Here is a 15,405-nt window from a genome sequence, read left to right as displayed (position 1 = left end):
AATTCATCTGACGATCAATCGGTAGAAAGAGATATGCCATTTTTTGCATCCTTGCATCTCAAAACCAATAGCCGGCGAACCGTTTCGACTTATTTAAGCCCGGTTCCACAACCAGAGTTAACCGATGTTTGGTTTGCTTCCGGTTTTAGACTGCTGTAAAATCAGTTAAACTCCGGTTAATTTGGGCTGTGGAATCGGGCCTTAAAGGATCTACCTCTCTTAAGGCGACGTGAAAGCGGCATCCAAGAGGTCAATCGTTTATGAAATATTTCTCCGAACTGGGTATACCGAATCGTTTTAAATTTTACCATTTCAATATGGAGGCCCTAAGGAAGGCTTAGACACCCATGAAAATCAATTTTCCATGGGAAATTAAAAAATTGTTTATACAAAAATAGAAAAATTTGGAAATTGTATAAAGTACCGGGACCTTTATTAGGGCCGCTATATTCACGAGGTATAATTTCAAATGATTCGGTACACCCGGTTCGGAAAAAGGTCCCATAAACAAGACTACTTGGATGCTAATTTCGCATCACCTTAAACAGAGTTCTCCGACATTCCGGTCCAATCGAGATGCCATCTTCCTAAAATTGCCAAACGATTCGCGCATTGGTCTCTCGACGTTCCAAGGATTATCACTCGAGTGTATAAAACAACGATTTACAGTCTTTCCGAACGATCTCGGAACGATAAACAAACGGGTCCTTTGGGCGCAAGGATGAATTCGAATTGTAAACCTAACTCCTCTTCGGCACCGATCTCGAACTCTCGAACGACCTGAAAAAAGAGTCCATGAACTAAACCTGAGCTATTAAGGTGATATGAACGGATCCTTCTGAATATATATTTTAAAACGTCAAAGTATATACATAAATTTTCTCCAAACTAAATATACCGAATTATCTGAAACTTTAACACGTAATCACAGAGGTCCCAATGATAACCTTGAAATTCGCAAAATTTCATCTTTCGGTCAATTCCATATTCATACCATTCATAATTTTCATTCATTCATTCATTCATTCATTCATTCATTCATTNTTCATTCATTCATTCATTCATTCATTCATTCATTCATTCATTCATTCGTTCATTAATTCATTCATTCATTCATTCATAAATTTCAAATAAATGTCGTTTTCTGGTTCTTGCCCGGAATAAATAGAAAATTGTTATTCGAAATAGGAAATTTCGGGAGTTTCGAGACCTTCATCAGGACCTCCATAGTCACGTGTTAAAGTTTAACATTATTCGGTACATCCAGTTTGGGGAAAAGTTTCATAAACGAATGACCCCTTCAATTCTCACATCACCTTAAACGACATCAACGATTCCCATATCTCGACCTGAGCCGACGAGTACTTAGTCGACCTGTATTCCATCGAACTGAGAGAAAAAAAAAATGTACTAAGAACGAGCAGTTCCATAGTGAATGCTTTGTTTGTTCAGACATTCACCATTGCAGAAGATAGCGACCAAGTGCGAGTTGATATGAAATCTGCGTGAAACCGGTTGATTTAATTTAAAATGCAATTAATGCCTATTTCTGGATTGTTCCATAACTCGACAAGCAAATCGAGAAAGGCTCAAAGTTTTATTCTCTGCATTCTTTTTATTCTTTGGCGAAGACGATTAATGAATCCTGAATCCTCCAAAAATTGACGATACTGGGTTTACGATTGAAAAGTAGTTTTATTTAAGGTGATATGAAAGGTTCATTATATATAATGCATATAATACATATTATGCAGGTCCTAATTGAGGTCTTGAAACTCACGAAATTTCAGTTTTCGAAGGAAAAATTCATTTTGGCTCTCATCCTGGATAAATACAACATTTTATGTATAAACACTTTCGTAACACCTTAAGCACACAATCATCTCTAAAAAAAAGTCAAACTTAAAGAGCGAACGGTGCAACCGATGGAAGTATAGCCCATTATTTTCTACGTTCGATCGTAAATAAGTTTTACGTAAAGCAATCAGTTCCGATTGGATATTTTTAGCGAGCAGCCTTGTATCATCAACACGTGCGATAAGAACATATTACGGAAATCTCGAAACTCGGTGACATATCAGTACACTCCTCGGCCACAATTAAACCTGATCGAGGATTTCAGGATTAAGGGCCGAATAGAGGCTGGAATAAAGATTTACCTTTGCAAGAATGAGTTGGAGAGTCTGCTCGACGAATCGCTTTCCAGGGCATATTCGTCGGCCGCTACCGAAAGGCGCCACCAGGAGAGGAGAATGAGGAACGGTGGGTTTCAACCACCTTTCCGGGATACATTTTGAGGCATCTTTGAAGTTCCTGTCATCCAAACCTGCTATCCAGGTGTGCAGTAAAACAACGGTCTGCAATTGTAAAATGATGTACAAAATAGAACGGTGCAGGAAAAAAAAAAGTCGGAACGTATGAATCGTAAGGTTATTAGACGTCCTTTCGAGAACAATTCTATTCATCTTAATTAATTTAAATCAATGAAAATGGCTTAATTGGTACAAATTAATTAAAACGTCTTATTTTATTTAAATTAACTAATGAAATGGGCATTTTAATTAATTAAATTAATTAATCAAAACTGTTCTAGGCCACTTTCAAATTCTGGCCACCTTACGAGTCAAGACCAAATCAGCTTACCCCGGCATTGAGATAGTGGCCCGCCAGTTCGATGGGCTCGTCCAAAATTCGCGCGATGCAGGGAGTTGTCGGGATAACTCTGCCAAGAAAGAAAGAGAGAGAGAGAGAGTCAATGAAGAAAGTAATGCCAACAGTCTGGGAGTTTCAAATCTGCCGTGATCTTTCCGTTCCCGTGCCACGTGCGGAGATAACGGATGATATTTACTGTGTAAATCGTCGATCGTCGGCATCGAGGAAAAAATTTTCCACAACCAAAAAAAATTTGCAGAAAGTCAGAAGAAACCGCCACGACGCGATAATTAATCAACGCGCTCGAAGAAGTACCCCGGTGGACTGTCTTTTCCTCGGAAGCGGCGCAGTTAGCACAAGATGCACAAGTGGATTCTCGTCCACCAGTGTATATTTCCGAATGCACCTTAGACTTCGATCGGCGCCATAAAAAATATCTCTCGGACCTCCTCGACCTAAGAGAGACTCCGACACGCAGAGTCGAGACGCGACAGATAGAAAAGTCGCCGCGAGTGTTCGTGTCTTCAGAAGTCGTCCAGGGTTTACCAAAAGTCGTTCAGGGTTCACCAAAAGGAAGCCAAAGTGTACCTAAAAGCCTCGGTGATGCAGGCTCGCAGGTACTTGGCTCCGCGAAGGTCCTCAGCGGTGAGGTCGCACCCTGGTGGAGCCAGCGAGATCGCTTCCTCGTGGAGGCGCTTCTGCAGCCGGGCGTTCCTTCCCACGAGGTAGAGCAGGAACACCAGGGTATTACCCAACTGCGACAAGAAGAGATGAAATCGTTGACGCGATCGCCAAAACGGGACCTTGGCCATCGTTGTTTTGCTGGTCCATCGTCTATGAAGCACGAAATATTTTGTTAATTCAAAGAATAATCATTTTAATCAAATAAAATCAAATAAATCCGTCAATATTCCGAAGAAACGTCGCGTCCAATTCGTTCGAGTTTATTTGAATCAAATCATTATTCTGTGAATTAACAAAATATCTCTTTGCTACCATTCAAAGAAATATTTCTCTGGTTCAATGTAATTTTTTCTTTCTCAGTGCATACCATGTGCAAACGTCTATTCATACCGTGTGTATACCAGCGGCTATAAAGTCCACGATGGCGGCTCTTTTATCCCGAATGTCGAGGTTCTTCTCGCGCAGGATGGACCTGAAGACGGCCTCGACGCCGCTATCGGGGGCGTCGCTCTGTTGCTCCCAAAGCGTCGTCTCCATTAGCTCCGAAATGATGCTGGGAAAGACACCCCTTCGATAGTACCACTCTTCTCGGTCTCATATTTCTCTACTCACTTATAAATCGTATCCTCGCTCTCAATCAAACTCTTGTATGCAGCCGTTGGAAGCAGTTTCCACAAGGGCAAGCCGTAAAAAGCGTCTCGCGAGGCCCTGAAGTGGACCCTCACGGCTTCGGCTAGTCTGGCGGTTAGCGAGCCGGAGTCGGGCTTCAAGAATCCAAGATGGCGGCCGAGGATCAGCATGCACGTACCTGAAAATCGCCATCTCTAATGTACCCCCAACCCTCTCACGACACGTATAAAGTGATGTGAAAGGTGAATCTAGCGATTTCGATTATAAAACTTTTTTTCCAAACGACATCTGCCGAATAGTTTCCAAATTTACAATGTGAATATAGAGGCTCTACGGAAAGTCCTGACACCCAGGAAATTTCAATTTTTATTCAAATTTGTTAATTGATATTTATAAAATCTGTTATAAATAATGAAATTTCATGGGTGCCAGACCTTCTTTATAGTTTCAATATTCACATTATAAAGTTAGGCACGATTAGGTGCATCCAGTTTGGAGAAAATTTTTATAAATATCCTGACGTTTTGATATATTTATATATAGAATGACCCTTTTATAATATATTAAGTCCCATCAAAAGCTGTATTGAAAATAATCAAGTAAACTGTTGTTAGAGGTAGGAGGTTATAAATCGAGGTGGAAAGGATACTTACTCTCAAGGCCCATCCTGTAGGCCAGCTCCTCGAAGGCGTGAACGGCGGTCCCGGTCCTCCTGTTCCGGATCAGGTCGACGAAGTCATCGGTGACTCTATTCAGCGCCGGAAGGAAGCCCAGGACGGTGCTGGCTCCCATCAGCTCCGGGGTGAGGGCAGCGCGCAGTCTCTGCCACGTTAGTCCCTGCCTGGCGGGCGATAAGCGACCGATAAGAGACCTGACCTCGAAGGACGGAGGGTAACGTGCAACGAGGAGGCCCCCTGCGAGGCCTCCGGCTCCTTACTCGTTGACGAGGCCGAGGTTGGTGTAGCGGTCCCGCCTCGATTGCCGATAATGGGAGATCACCTCCTGGGGAGGGCGCAGGGGGAAGCGAGAGCCGCGCCTCAGAACGGCCTCGATGTCCTCCCGCGAGAACACCGAGACTATCGGCCAGTTCCAGAGCGCCTCCTCCTTGCAGAGCGGCCCGAATCGCCGGTGCAGATCTGCGAGTCAGACGCGCCAAGGTGATATGAAACCATCGCAAATTAGCCGATTCGAACTAGACTGCTCTTCAAGGGGATGTGAAAGTGGCATCCGAAAGATTAATCGTTCATAAAACTTTTTTACGAACTGGGTGTCTCAAATCGTTTCATACTTTAAAACGTGAATATGGAGATCCTAAGGTAGGTCCCGAAACTCGCGAAATTTCATTTTTTATAAATTATTTTAAAAATACCTATACACAAATTTGAAAAGAATTGAAATTTCATGAGTTTCAGGACCTTCCTTATAGTCTCCCTATTCACGTTGCAACGTTTCGAACTATTCGGTAAACCGAGTTGGGAGAAAAGTTTTATAAACAAAACCTCTTCGACGCCACTTTCATATCACCTTAAGGGTATTCGGCTTGAATCGCCGGTTCAGATCTGCGAGTCAGACGCGCCAAGGTGGTTAGTCGCGGCAAAGTCAAGGCAAATTACTCGATTCGAATTATAAATATTTTCTTTAACCAGTTAACTGTGATTGACGAGTATACTCGTCATGAAAACACACGTTTCAAATAGGTCGACACAGTTAACTGGTTAAGGGTAATCGGTTTAAATTTTAAATGATTATGGAGGCCCTAGCGAGCATCCCGAAACTCATGAAATTTCATTTTCAAGAGGAACATAACAATTATCTATTTTATATGATAGATGAAACTTCACGGGTGTCGGGTCCTCTCCAAGGACCCCACCCTAGGAACGGGTAGAACCCACCCTCACGTGGAAAAATGTCAAAACACTCGATACCCTCAATTCGTAGAAAAGCTTCGGAAACAAGACTCCTGAGATGCCAGTTTCATATCGCCAAGTTGTTTGTCAACATATTTATCAAGCTTTTCTCCGAATTGATTGCACCGAATCGTTTGAAATTTAATCACGTGGGCATGGAGCCCATCACCTGAAACCACAAGATACCCTTTCCTCTTCATCTGAAATTAGTGCGATTACTCTTCACTCTTCAAGGAATTCTTTCTAAGGATTCATTCTTCTCGACATCTCTTTATTCCCATGTTTGAATCTGCCTTTGTTGCCTCCTAGCCTGTTTCCCCCGAGGATAGCAATAGCAAAGCGTGGGGATTCGAACGGCGCGATTAAGGACTCCTGAGTGCGGTCGTTAGTTTCTCGTGTTACCGTAAGCGCAACGAACCGCGATCGAAATCGATCCTCGCGATCGCCGCCTCGCCTTTCTTCCGCCGTTTCGCGGCCTTTTTTCTACGAGCCGCGATGACTCGCCCGAAGAACGAGCACGGTTAATAGCCATCGAAGCCGATGCCATAAGAGCTTGCATCGGCGATGCTAGAACAAGGATCGTGGACCCGATCGGTCCGGATGATAAAACTAGGAAGAGAAACCCGGACAACAAATTCATCTCGTCCCGTTCTTGCGAAATTTATAAAACTCAAATCATGCATTATACTCACTGTATCCAAGGTTACACCTAACATCAAACTCTGTATCTTCAATTATTGTGAAATGAAGCATCTTAAAATATTTATAAACCCTTCCTCCTAATTGATAGCACCGAATCATTTGAAACATTAAGGTGTTAAGGGGATGTGAAAGTGGCATCTCTTGAAATTTAATTTTTTTTCTACAGAAACTTTTTTATTCATCCAAGATTAGACCCAAGAACGTATCTTTCTTTTTTTAAATGAAATTTGGAGGAAAGTTTTATAAATATTTTCATGTCTTGGTATATGTAGAATAACCCTTTAATAACGTCTTAATATCGCTGGGGCTGAGTTCTAGCATGTCACGTGCTTCAAATTACTATACTTCAAACACCGGTAAAACGAAGCAAAGAGAGATGAGCGATCGACCCATGTCCAAAGAAACGCAACTTACCCTTGTAGGCGACGTGGATCTCGTTCATGCTGTAGCAGCCGAACCAGGAGAAGATCCACCTGGTGCCCAGGACGGGGAGAGGAAGAGGTCCAGGAACATCCTTGACGGTTTTCCTGGGCCTGGCTGCCTTGTCGCTCGAGGCGGCTGAAACGCGAATCGCGAAACATATAGTTAACAAAAACTCGCCAAATCGACGCCTTGCACCGAGAATAAAAAAAGAAACGTCATTGATCCAAAGAAACATTCTATTAATTACAATAACAATTATTTCTTGAATTAACAAAAAATATCTCTCTGGTGAAAAGAATAATAATCTGACCGAAATGAAATCGAATAAATCGAACGCAACGTTCCTTCGAAATGATGCCAATTGATATGATTTTATTCGAGTCAACTAATTATTCTTTTAATCACCAAAACATTATCTTGAAACCATTCCCAGGGTGCCTTCCCTATATACCCCTGGGGATCTTGCGCCCGGAAGTTAAAACTCACCAGCCTGGTTGGGTGTTCCCGTCCAGAACCACCAGGGTGGCCTGTATCCCGTGACCAGGAGCAGGACGGCGAAAAGCGCCGCGGCGATCGCCTCGAACCAGACACCGGACAGCAGCATGGCAGAACTCGCCGCGATTTCCCTGCAAACGGACGAATCTCAAGCGTCTATCTCCTCCCCCGGGATCCGGGACCGAGATCCGAGTTCCACGAGCATAACGGGAAGATACCATCTCCTCGTCGCCAGACCCGATCCATTTCACTCATCCTCGCATCGGCCACTTTCCGTCGCCGGGAAATCGGCCCTTCGAGATGAGGGTGGAGGCGAGAGGCCGCCCTCCGCCTTCCAGGTCGGACCGGGTCACCAGGTGAAGAGAATATTTATAAAGGAACAAAGGTAAAATAATCGGAGGTTCATGGGCAGCCCTATTCCACAAATTACTCCCGACGAAGACGTACATATGTCCTAAATAGCAGACCTTACTGTATATAACTCTGTAGCGTGTCGCTCGAACTCAACACGCAGGGCGCGTCTTTCGCTCAAAAATGTATTTGGCTCGAAACTCTACCGAGTTTCTTGTTAAGGGTAAACTAAGGCTGTTCCTCCGAGCAGTGAACAGAAAGGGCACGCGAAAGTAACATCAAAAAGAATCTCGTTTATGAAACTTTTCTTCGAACTGGATGTACCGAATCGTATCAAACTTGATTTGGTACACCCAGTTCGGGTGAAAGGTTTTATACAAATTTTCACATTTTATGTATATGTACATAGAAGGACCCTTTCATATCACCTTAAACAGCCAGAAAATATCGCTCGTTATAGGACATCCCGTCACGGCGTCCAGGTCGCCAGATCATCTCCGACCTTAAAATTTGACATTCTAAACCTCCCATCCCACCCCTCGTACAAAAGGATGCAGAGCGTCCCGAACGGATCCATCCGCGGCGTCAATGGGAGTCAACCATTTCCGCGTCGGGACCGCTACGACGGCTAGGTCTTTGACTCGAAGAGGAAGAAAAAGAAAAAGGGGAGCCGGCTTCGAGAAGTAACGGCAATCCGAAGACAAATCCCGCGAACCGACTCGCCGGCGCCCTTCTGTTTGCCGCTTTCGGGAGACAGGAAGGAATCCGACTTCCGAGGGGGCGACGCGGCCGAAGAGGACGCGTGACCACGCTAGGAGTCGCCGCGAGTGTCTCGTAACCTCGGAGCCGCGCATAAAGGAGCGTGTTTACCGATATCGCGACGCAACGCGAGGCGCGAGCTCTCATCCGGCCGATATTACGAGCCGAGATATCTGCGCGACTTCCAGCATGCTTCGGCGAGCCTCGGCGTATCTCCCGGCCGCGACCGCGCCGCAAAGAGTAATTCTCGCGGGAAAAGCGCATAAACAGGGAGAGAAAGAGAGAGAGAGGATATATCGCGGCGCCACGCGTTATCGGACGTAAGTAAATACAAGCGCGCGATTAACAAATGGGTCACACGGTCGCTGCTTCGTCGTCCCTCTGGACGCGGTCGGGCTGGGTAGTTACCTATATCCCCCAGGATGCCTATCGAGAAGGGAGGAAGCAACGGTCCATTCAGGACCCGAGGTCGGCCGAGCGATATTCCACGGTTCGATTGCGGCGCGAAGGTCGACGCCGCGACTCGGTGCCTTCCTACCCCAGTTCGCGCGCTCGCACCACGCCAGTCGGAGCGGAAACGGTCTCGCCGCGGTGGAGCAACACGGTGGCCTTAGGAGAGCAACCGCGGTGGTGGTCGAAGTGCCCCTAGGAGAGCGACCACGGTGATGCTCGAAGAGTACTGCGGTGGTCCTAGGAGAACGACCACGGTGGCGCTTAAAAAGCAGCGCGGTGGTCCTAGGAAAACGACCACAATGACGCCCTAAGAGAGCGACCACAGTGGCGCTTAACCCTTTGAACACGTAGCCTTTTCGACATATGGGCGAAATTCGTCTGACCGTGCAGGCAATAGTGGACCAAACGTACGGTGACTATAGTCACCCGTCGTAGCGAAAGGGTTAAAAAGCAGCGCGGTGGTCCTAGGAGAACGACCGCGGTGTCACCGAGGAACAGCGAGGTGTCTCTACTCTGAGAAAAAGAATTCATTCAACCAAAAGCAATATTGTATTCATTCAAAGAAAAATTATTTCACTCAAATAATTTCAAATAAATTGTCGTAATCCCGAAGTAAGGTTGCATCGAAGTCATTTGAGTCAAACAATTCTACATTGGATTAACAAAATATTTCATTGGTACTATTCAAAGACATATTTCTATGGTTCAATGAATTTCTTTTTTCTCGTCATAGGAGAGCGACCGCGGTGGTGTTCGAAGGGTTACCCCTTGGTCCCTCGAAAGGTGTCCGCGATGGGGTTCGAAAACTAGTAGCAATGGCTCTCGCGGGGCAGACGTGGTGGCCCTAGCAAAGTGTTCACGATGGAGCTCGAAAAACAGCCCTGGTGGCCCTAGAAGTGTTCACGGTTGCGCTCGAAGAGCCGCTCCGGTGTCGGACACCTCTGCCTCCCCCCCCGTGGATCAGTCGCGAGGGTGTATCGCGGACGGCGAGAGGGTGGAACGAAGCACCTACCTCGTAGGAGCGACGACTCGGGTTGAATTAGCGAAACGGTACACTAACGGCGAACTAACGCGGAAGCGCGGGCCTTCTGCTCTCTCTCCCTCTTTCTCCCTCCCCGGCTGTTCCTCTCTGGGTGTCCGCGGCTCTACTGAACACAAAAAGAGTCATAGAAGCGTATTTTGAAAAACCGGCGAGATCGCGGCCGGCGGAGGGGGCAGGAAGAAAGCGGGAGAGGCCGGGAGAAAGAGGAGGAAAGAGGGAGAGACCGATTCGATAGGAGGGGATGGTAAACGGCGGACGATACCGCGGTGGAGGGAGCGAGAGAAGGAAGCCGCGAGGAAACCGGAGTCGCCCGGCGCTCTTAGACCGATGTACCTCGTTATCGCGCCGCCGGTTATTGGGCCGCGCCGATAACGGCACCCTCGGCGAATCGCGACTCCGCCTCTCCATCTCCTATGTCCGATTACGAACGCTTATCCAGGCCCCTCTGTTTACGCGCCGTCGACCGCCCAACGTGGAGCCAGGAAGCTAGAGAGAGGTGCACGAAGACCCTCGGAAACGCTTCGCGGAGTCGACCCTCTTCCCTCTTGATTTTCTTGCGATCTCGCCAGCGGAACGACGCGACGCGACGCTCGATTTCGAAAACTCCTCTTTACCGACCGAGATTTATCAGCTCGCCGTATCACTGATAACTGTCGCGCGAAGTAACACCTTCGAGGTGTCGATCGCCTGAGGCACGGCCTCCTACCGTCCAAATTTGCGTAACCGGGATGTCGAAATGTTGGCGGATTTTGAAGAAGACTCGCAATAATTGCGACATCGAATGTGTAAACCTTTACGCATGTTATGTATGTACATGAAAGAGAACCCGCCGGCGTGGACGCGTTCACCAACGTTCGACTTCGACGCATAATTTCACTCGTACATTATTTGCGCACCACTCTGTACAGTTATATACATGTTTGTTTTCTGTTAACACTTTGGGAGTTTAGTCTTGCGCTTATTCGAGGCTGTTTAGAAAGTAATCAATTTACGTTTCTAGTACGTATAGTTTCTTTGTTAATTAGAAAGGTCGAGCCTCTCTAGTCTGGAGATCACATCCGCTTGCCTCGGTCCTTCTTCGTCCCTTTCGACCGAAAATAATGTAAAAAGAGAATGAAAATCAAGAATTTTTTTTACAGCGGTTCTATGTCAAGAGAAATTGTAATCTGAAAAAGACAAAAAATAATGTACTCCTTGAGAATCGAGGCCCATGTTGTCAGAGGATTAATGATGTTACCTAGGGAAGAACATCGCCCTACGACCGTCGTTAATAAATAATCTCTATCATTTCCTAAGCTTCTGTATCTGAGGAGCACTTATTTTCACTTTTCCTGGTATGTTCCTCGCTATCGACTCCTCTTTCACAGCCTTTAGTAAATCCTTCTCTCGAAGTGTGATGACTTTATCTCGAAGGAAAACAGCGACCGCTGTTTTCGCCGCCTTTCCTCGTCTGCCCGTCCCCGGAGTGAGTTTGACTTTGAACCTGAGGTCAAAGTAAGTTGTTTAAACACTGATATTGATTTTGACGAATTCGGCTGCTCGATTCGGCTTACTTATAGCTCTGCAAAGTATTATAGGGTGCCACAACTGGAACGGCAAACAATAGTTCATCCTCTTGAACAGGCTTCCCTGTAAGTTGATCCAACATGTCGACGTCCGGACCTGGTCCTGCGTCTTCTTCTTCGGCCTGATCGCCTTCCGGAATTACTTGCTTATTTACCTCTACTTTTGGATGTGCGTTCTTTTTTTTCCCCTGTTGCTTGGATCCATGTACATTCTTATTGGCATTCTTACGTTTGTCTTCCTTAGCCGCGCCAGCTGACTAAAACATTCATGGCTGTCAAAGTGTTCACTTCAAACGTATATGAAGAAATAAAAATACTAATTAAAAGTAAAACATGAATTATCCACCTTCAATATTTCCATCGATAAACGTCTGTCCTCTTCGTCCTGATCCTTGTATTTTTCCTTCATCTTCTTCAGCCTTCCTTTCTGCCCACGTTTCAGTACATTCGGTTTGTTTTCCCCGGTCTGTTTCTCGTTTTTCTCTTCGCCTTTATCAGCCCAGTGCACTTTGGCAGGGCTTTTTTTCTTCTTATTTACGTTAGGCTTTAGTGTAATCGGTTTATCATCGCCGAGATAAAATACGTTCCCTTCCTTGTCTTCGATATCGTGCTCTTGATTTTGTGTAGTAATCAAGGATTTATTGTCCACTTGGATTTTCATTCTGCAGGAAATTAAACAGGTACGTTAGAATGCATCTTTAAAAGATCATTTAATAATCAGTAAAATAAAATGTACCTTGGACCAGAGAGATCGATTTTAATTTGAGTATCTGGATACAATTGTTCGGTCTGTTCATCAATATTATCTTTAAGATCAACACCTTTGTTACGCTCATCGATTTTTCGCTCAGTTTCCACTCCTTCCTCTTCGATTGTTTCTAATGGAGTTTTATCGATAGAATCATCTGTATAAATAACCAACAAATTAATGTAATTATATGCACGGTTTTATTTATACACTTTCGTTTTTAACTTGTCATATAGATAGAAAGTTTAGAAGTGACTTACCATCATCCGAGTCTCCTTCCAATTCTATCTCTTTATCAAATTCTGCAGACTCTACATTTCCACTGTCTTCATCCGTAGTTCTGACTCTCCTTTCATCCTTGTGTCGTTCGATGGAACTATCTTCTAAACGGAATAGGAATCCTAGCCCCATTACCAGTTGATATGGAGGTAAATAATTTTTCTTTCCACGGATCATGAAGGAACCAGTGGTCAAATATTCACCAGTTGGAGCAGTTTTTGATACTTGATCACTATTTACCCACCACGCTCCTACTACAACTTTTGCCTCCCAAGCAACGCTATCAGATGAAAAGTAATGCGTAAGTTCAATGATATTTTCGACATTAAAAATGGTAATTTCAATTTAAGAATTATGGAATCATTTACCTGTATGCAACAGCCATAGTTCCTGCTTCTGCTAGAGTCTTCGGTGGTACCGGATCACTAGAAGGGTTTTTAATCACAATGGAGCTAGCACCGGTTAAATCTGCATGCACGTATAAATCTCCTGTCCGCAGGTATCTCTTGACAATTAATTCGTTCTGCTGCTGGTCTCTTCCACCAATTACTGAAGAATGCATAAATGAAAGTAATGTAACACAAATATACATATACAAAAGAATTGCACATACTGCGAGTTCGAAAACTAACCTAGATAATTTTCTGAAGAAATAAACCAGTAAAACTTCTCGAACCAGTAAACTTTCCTTGCCTTGTTAATGCCATGTATTGCTTGTACTTCTTTTAAGGTTTGTTTGGCTTTCTTTTCGGCAGACTTGAGAGCCTTGCATTGAGACTCGATAGTTTTTTGCTGCTTTTTTGCCGCCGACCTCTTCTTGTTGAAATATTTAGTTGCATTGCCATAAGCATGGTGAGCCAGGTCAACATCAACCAATGTTGGAGGTAATTTTGTATCTGTCTCATCACCATCTTCATACGGATCACTTAACAACACTGTAATATGATTGGTTTCTAATTTCAATCCCTTGATAGTCAATGCTACAGAATCGCCCTTGCTTTGAGCTTCCTTTAAGAGTACTTGAATATCCGACCAAGATATCTGATTTGCAAGGGCACTCCGAATAGCTGTTATCGTATTATCCACGAGGGTCTGATTTCGCATAATCAGCTCTGCTTTTATTTTGTCTAATTCCTGAGATTCTTCTAAACCAATTAATCTTAAGCTATGATCCTTACGAACGTTTTCTAATTTCTTAACAGCTTCTCTTTCCTGTTGCAGTGCTTTTAAATCCAACTTTTGACCTTCCATAGTTGAGAAATACTCATCGACTGCTAGATCGAACGTCTCAAATTCTTTGTATGGCTGATCTTTAATCTGCTCAAACAACATTGAATGAAATTCAACATTGGCAAATATGTATTCTTCCGTACCATCAGTTGAAGGTTTGATTTCCTTCTTTTGAATAATATATCCTTTGGAGACATTTTTTCGTGCATTATCAAATATTTCAGTCGCAAGTTCAAGAGCCGACGTTAGCTTTGGCATATCTTCAGGAATTTTAAAATCTTTGCCAATTTTACAGCCTGCTCGCAAGCCGACTTTCAGCAAAATATGATCTATTATGGCAGGACCAAACTCTACTCGGGGATTCAGAATTTTTTTTAAATTGTCACCAGTTTTGGCTTCCTTTATAGCTCTTTCAATTTCTTCCATTGAAGGTATGGCACATTGGCGTGCACGATTTAATGGGTATTTCTCTTTAACGGCAAATCTGTAAAAGTGATACTTGATGTAAAACCATGAATAATTTGATCACGTAACTGAAGTATTTTCACATACGAAACATACCTAATTTTGTCATCTTCAGTGTGCGGTCGTAATATGTTAAGTATTGTCATGGTATAGTCAGTGAGGACGATGTTGCCTCGATCATATAATTCCAAGATAATATGATAAGCAGCCTCACCGATTCCAAACTGTAAGTCTAGAATTCGATCCACGCCAACTTGAGTGAGACTTTCTAACCGTTTATTTTTTAAATGTTTCCGCATCTATAATAATAATTATAATAAAAGTTTAAGAAATTTAGAATTTCTAACAGAATTTCAATATCATCAAGTACATACCTTCATTGAAAAACCAGAAGGAGCAACATTTTTTGGCCAGTCGAACGCGGTCGTATGAATTCTGTTTCCAGATTCAAGTAATAAGATACATTTTTCCTCGCTGCGCTGCAGACGTATAAGGTAGGTACGATGATCGATGTCATATATTTGGTTTACTCGCATTCCAACGAGCCTGAGGTAGAGAAATGTATAGAAGTTAAACGAGGAGAAAAAAAATCTAGTCAAGGCAGGCTTAACCTAAATGAAATCCTCCATCTCACATTACATTAAATGCGATTATCCATTTTACATACCTCTGTAGCTCCGTAATGGAGCACACGAGGTCGTACGTGTTAAATCGCACTTTCATTTTCTTGCCGCTCTTTAACAATAATGAACAATCGAGATAAACGTTTCGTAACCTCGCTTTCTAGGAGAATTGGCTGTTTTTTATCATCCCTTTCTTCAACAACTTTTGCCACGCAGCATTGTGCCGATTCTAACCTCCACACGGTTCCACCATTCTAGCCAAACATTATTCTTTTTGATAAGCGACTGTAACCAAAAGTAAGCGACCATCGATCGTCTGTCACTCAATCACACTCAAATCCCTTTTCGTTCACTTTAACAAGTTGAAACCAGAGATGAGTTGGGAGATTGCTCACGG

At 44.0% G+C, this 15,405-nt stretch overlaps 2 protein-coding genes across 3 annotated transcripts; both read right to left on the bottom strand.

The window, feature by feature from the left end:
• Positions 1-342: 342 nt before the first annotated feature.
• LOC105703239 (ecdysone 20-monooxygenase) lies at positions 343-10,720 on the bottom strand. Of its 2 annotated transcripts, none has more exons than XM_012431477.1 (11): positions 10,069-10,720; positions 7,485-7,624; positions 6,990-7,133; positions 4,904-5,102; positions 4,620-4,807; positions 3,949-4,144; positions 3,727-3,889; positions 3,241-3,407; positions 2,644-2,722; positions 2,160-2,357; positions 343-780 (listed from the first exon to the last, which is right to left on the bottom strand). In XM_012431477.1, the coding sequence occupies exons 2-11, from the start codon at positions 7,600-7,602 to the stop codon at positions 664-666; spliced, it is 1,569 nt and encodes a 522-aa protein (XP_012286900.1). In that variant the 5' UTR covers positions 7,603-7,624; positions 10,069-10,720; the 3' UTR covers positions 343-663. The 2 variants fall into 2 exon arrangements, with proteins under 2 accessions (XP_012286900.1, XP_012286901.1); XM_012431478.1 differs by lacking the exon at positions 10,069-10,720 and adding an exon at positions 7,712-8,160.
• A 160-nt stretch (positions 10,721-10,880) lies between these two features.
• Positions 10,881-15,391, bottom strand: LOC105703238 (nuclear export mediator factor NEMF homolog). Its single transcript, XM_012431476.1, has 11 exons — positions 15,053-15,391; positions 14,760-14,931; positions 14,482-14,684; positions 13,323-14,404; positions 13,059-13,239; positions 12,672-12,970; positions 12,400-12,568; positions 12,010-12,325; positions 11,652-11,920; positions 11,336-11,581; positions 10,881-11,264 (listed from the first exon to the last, which is right to left on the bottom strand). Exons 1-10 carry the CDS (start codon positions 15,106-15,108, stop codon positions 11,383-11,385), a joined length of 2,946 nt encoding a protein of 981 aa, XP_012286899.1. The 5' UTR covers positions 15,109-15,391; the 3' UTR covers positions 10,881-11,264; positions 11,336-11,382.
• Positions 15,392-15,405: the final 14 nt, after the last annotated feature.

Source organism: Orussus abietinus, unplaced genomic scaffold, assembly GCF_000612105.2.
Source record: "Orussus abietinus isolate OABI.00-Male unplaced genomic scaffold, Oabi_2.0 scaffold668, whole genome shotgun sequence".
Taxonomy (NCBI): domain Eukaryota; kingdom Metazoa; phylum Arthropoda; class Insecta; order Hymenoptera; family Orussidae; genus Orussus; species Orussus abietinus.
Note: the sequence above shows the minus strand (reverse complement) of the source record. Positions and strands in the feature narration are given on the sequence as shown.

Coding starts and splice junctions, on each gene's coding strand:
- LOC105703239 (XM_012431477.1), bottom strand. CDS start 7,602: ATGCTGCTGTCCGGTGTCTGGTTCGAGGCGATCGCCGCGGCGCTTTTC. Junction 4,808..4,903: donor AACCTCGGCCTCGTCAACGA/GTAAGGAGCCGG, acceptor ATCGCCCGCCAG/GCAGGGACTAACGTGGCAGA. Junction 4,145..4,619: donor CTACAGGATGGGCCTTGAGA/GTAAGTATCCTT, acceptor GGCGATTTTCAG/GTACGTGCATGCTGATCCTC.
- LOC105703238 (XM_012431476.1), bottom strand. CDS start 15,108: ATGAAAGTGCGATTTAACACGTACGACCTCGTGTGCTCCATTACGGAG. Junction 13,240..13,322: donor TTCTTCAGAAAATTATCTAG/GTTAGTTTTCGA, acceptor TGCATTCTTCAG/TAATTGGTGGAAGAGACCAG. Junction 12,569..12,671: donor GGAAGGAGACTCGGATGATG/GTAAGTCACTTC, acceptor TTATTTATACAG/ATGATTCTATCGATAAAACT.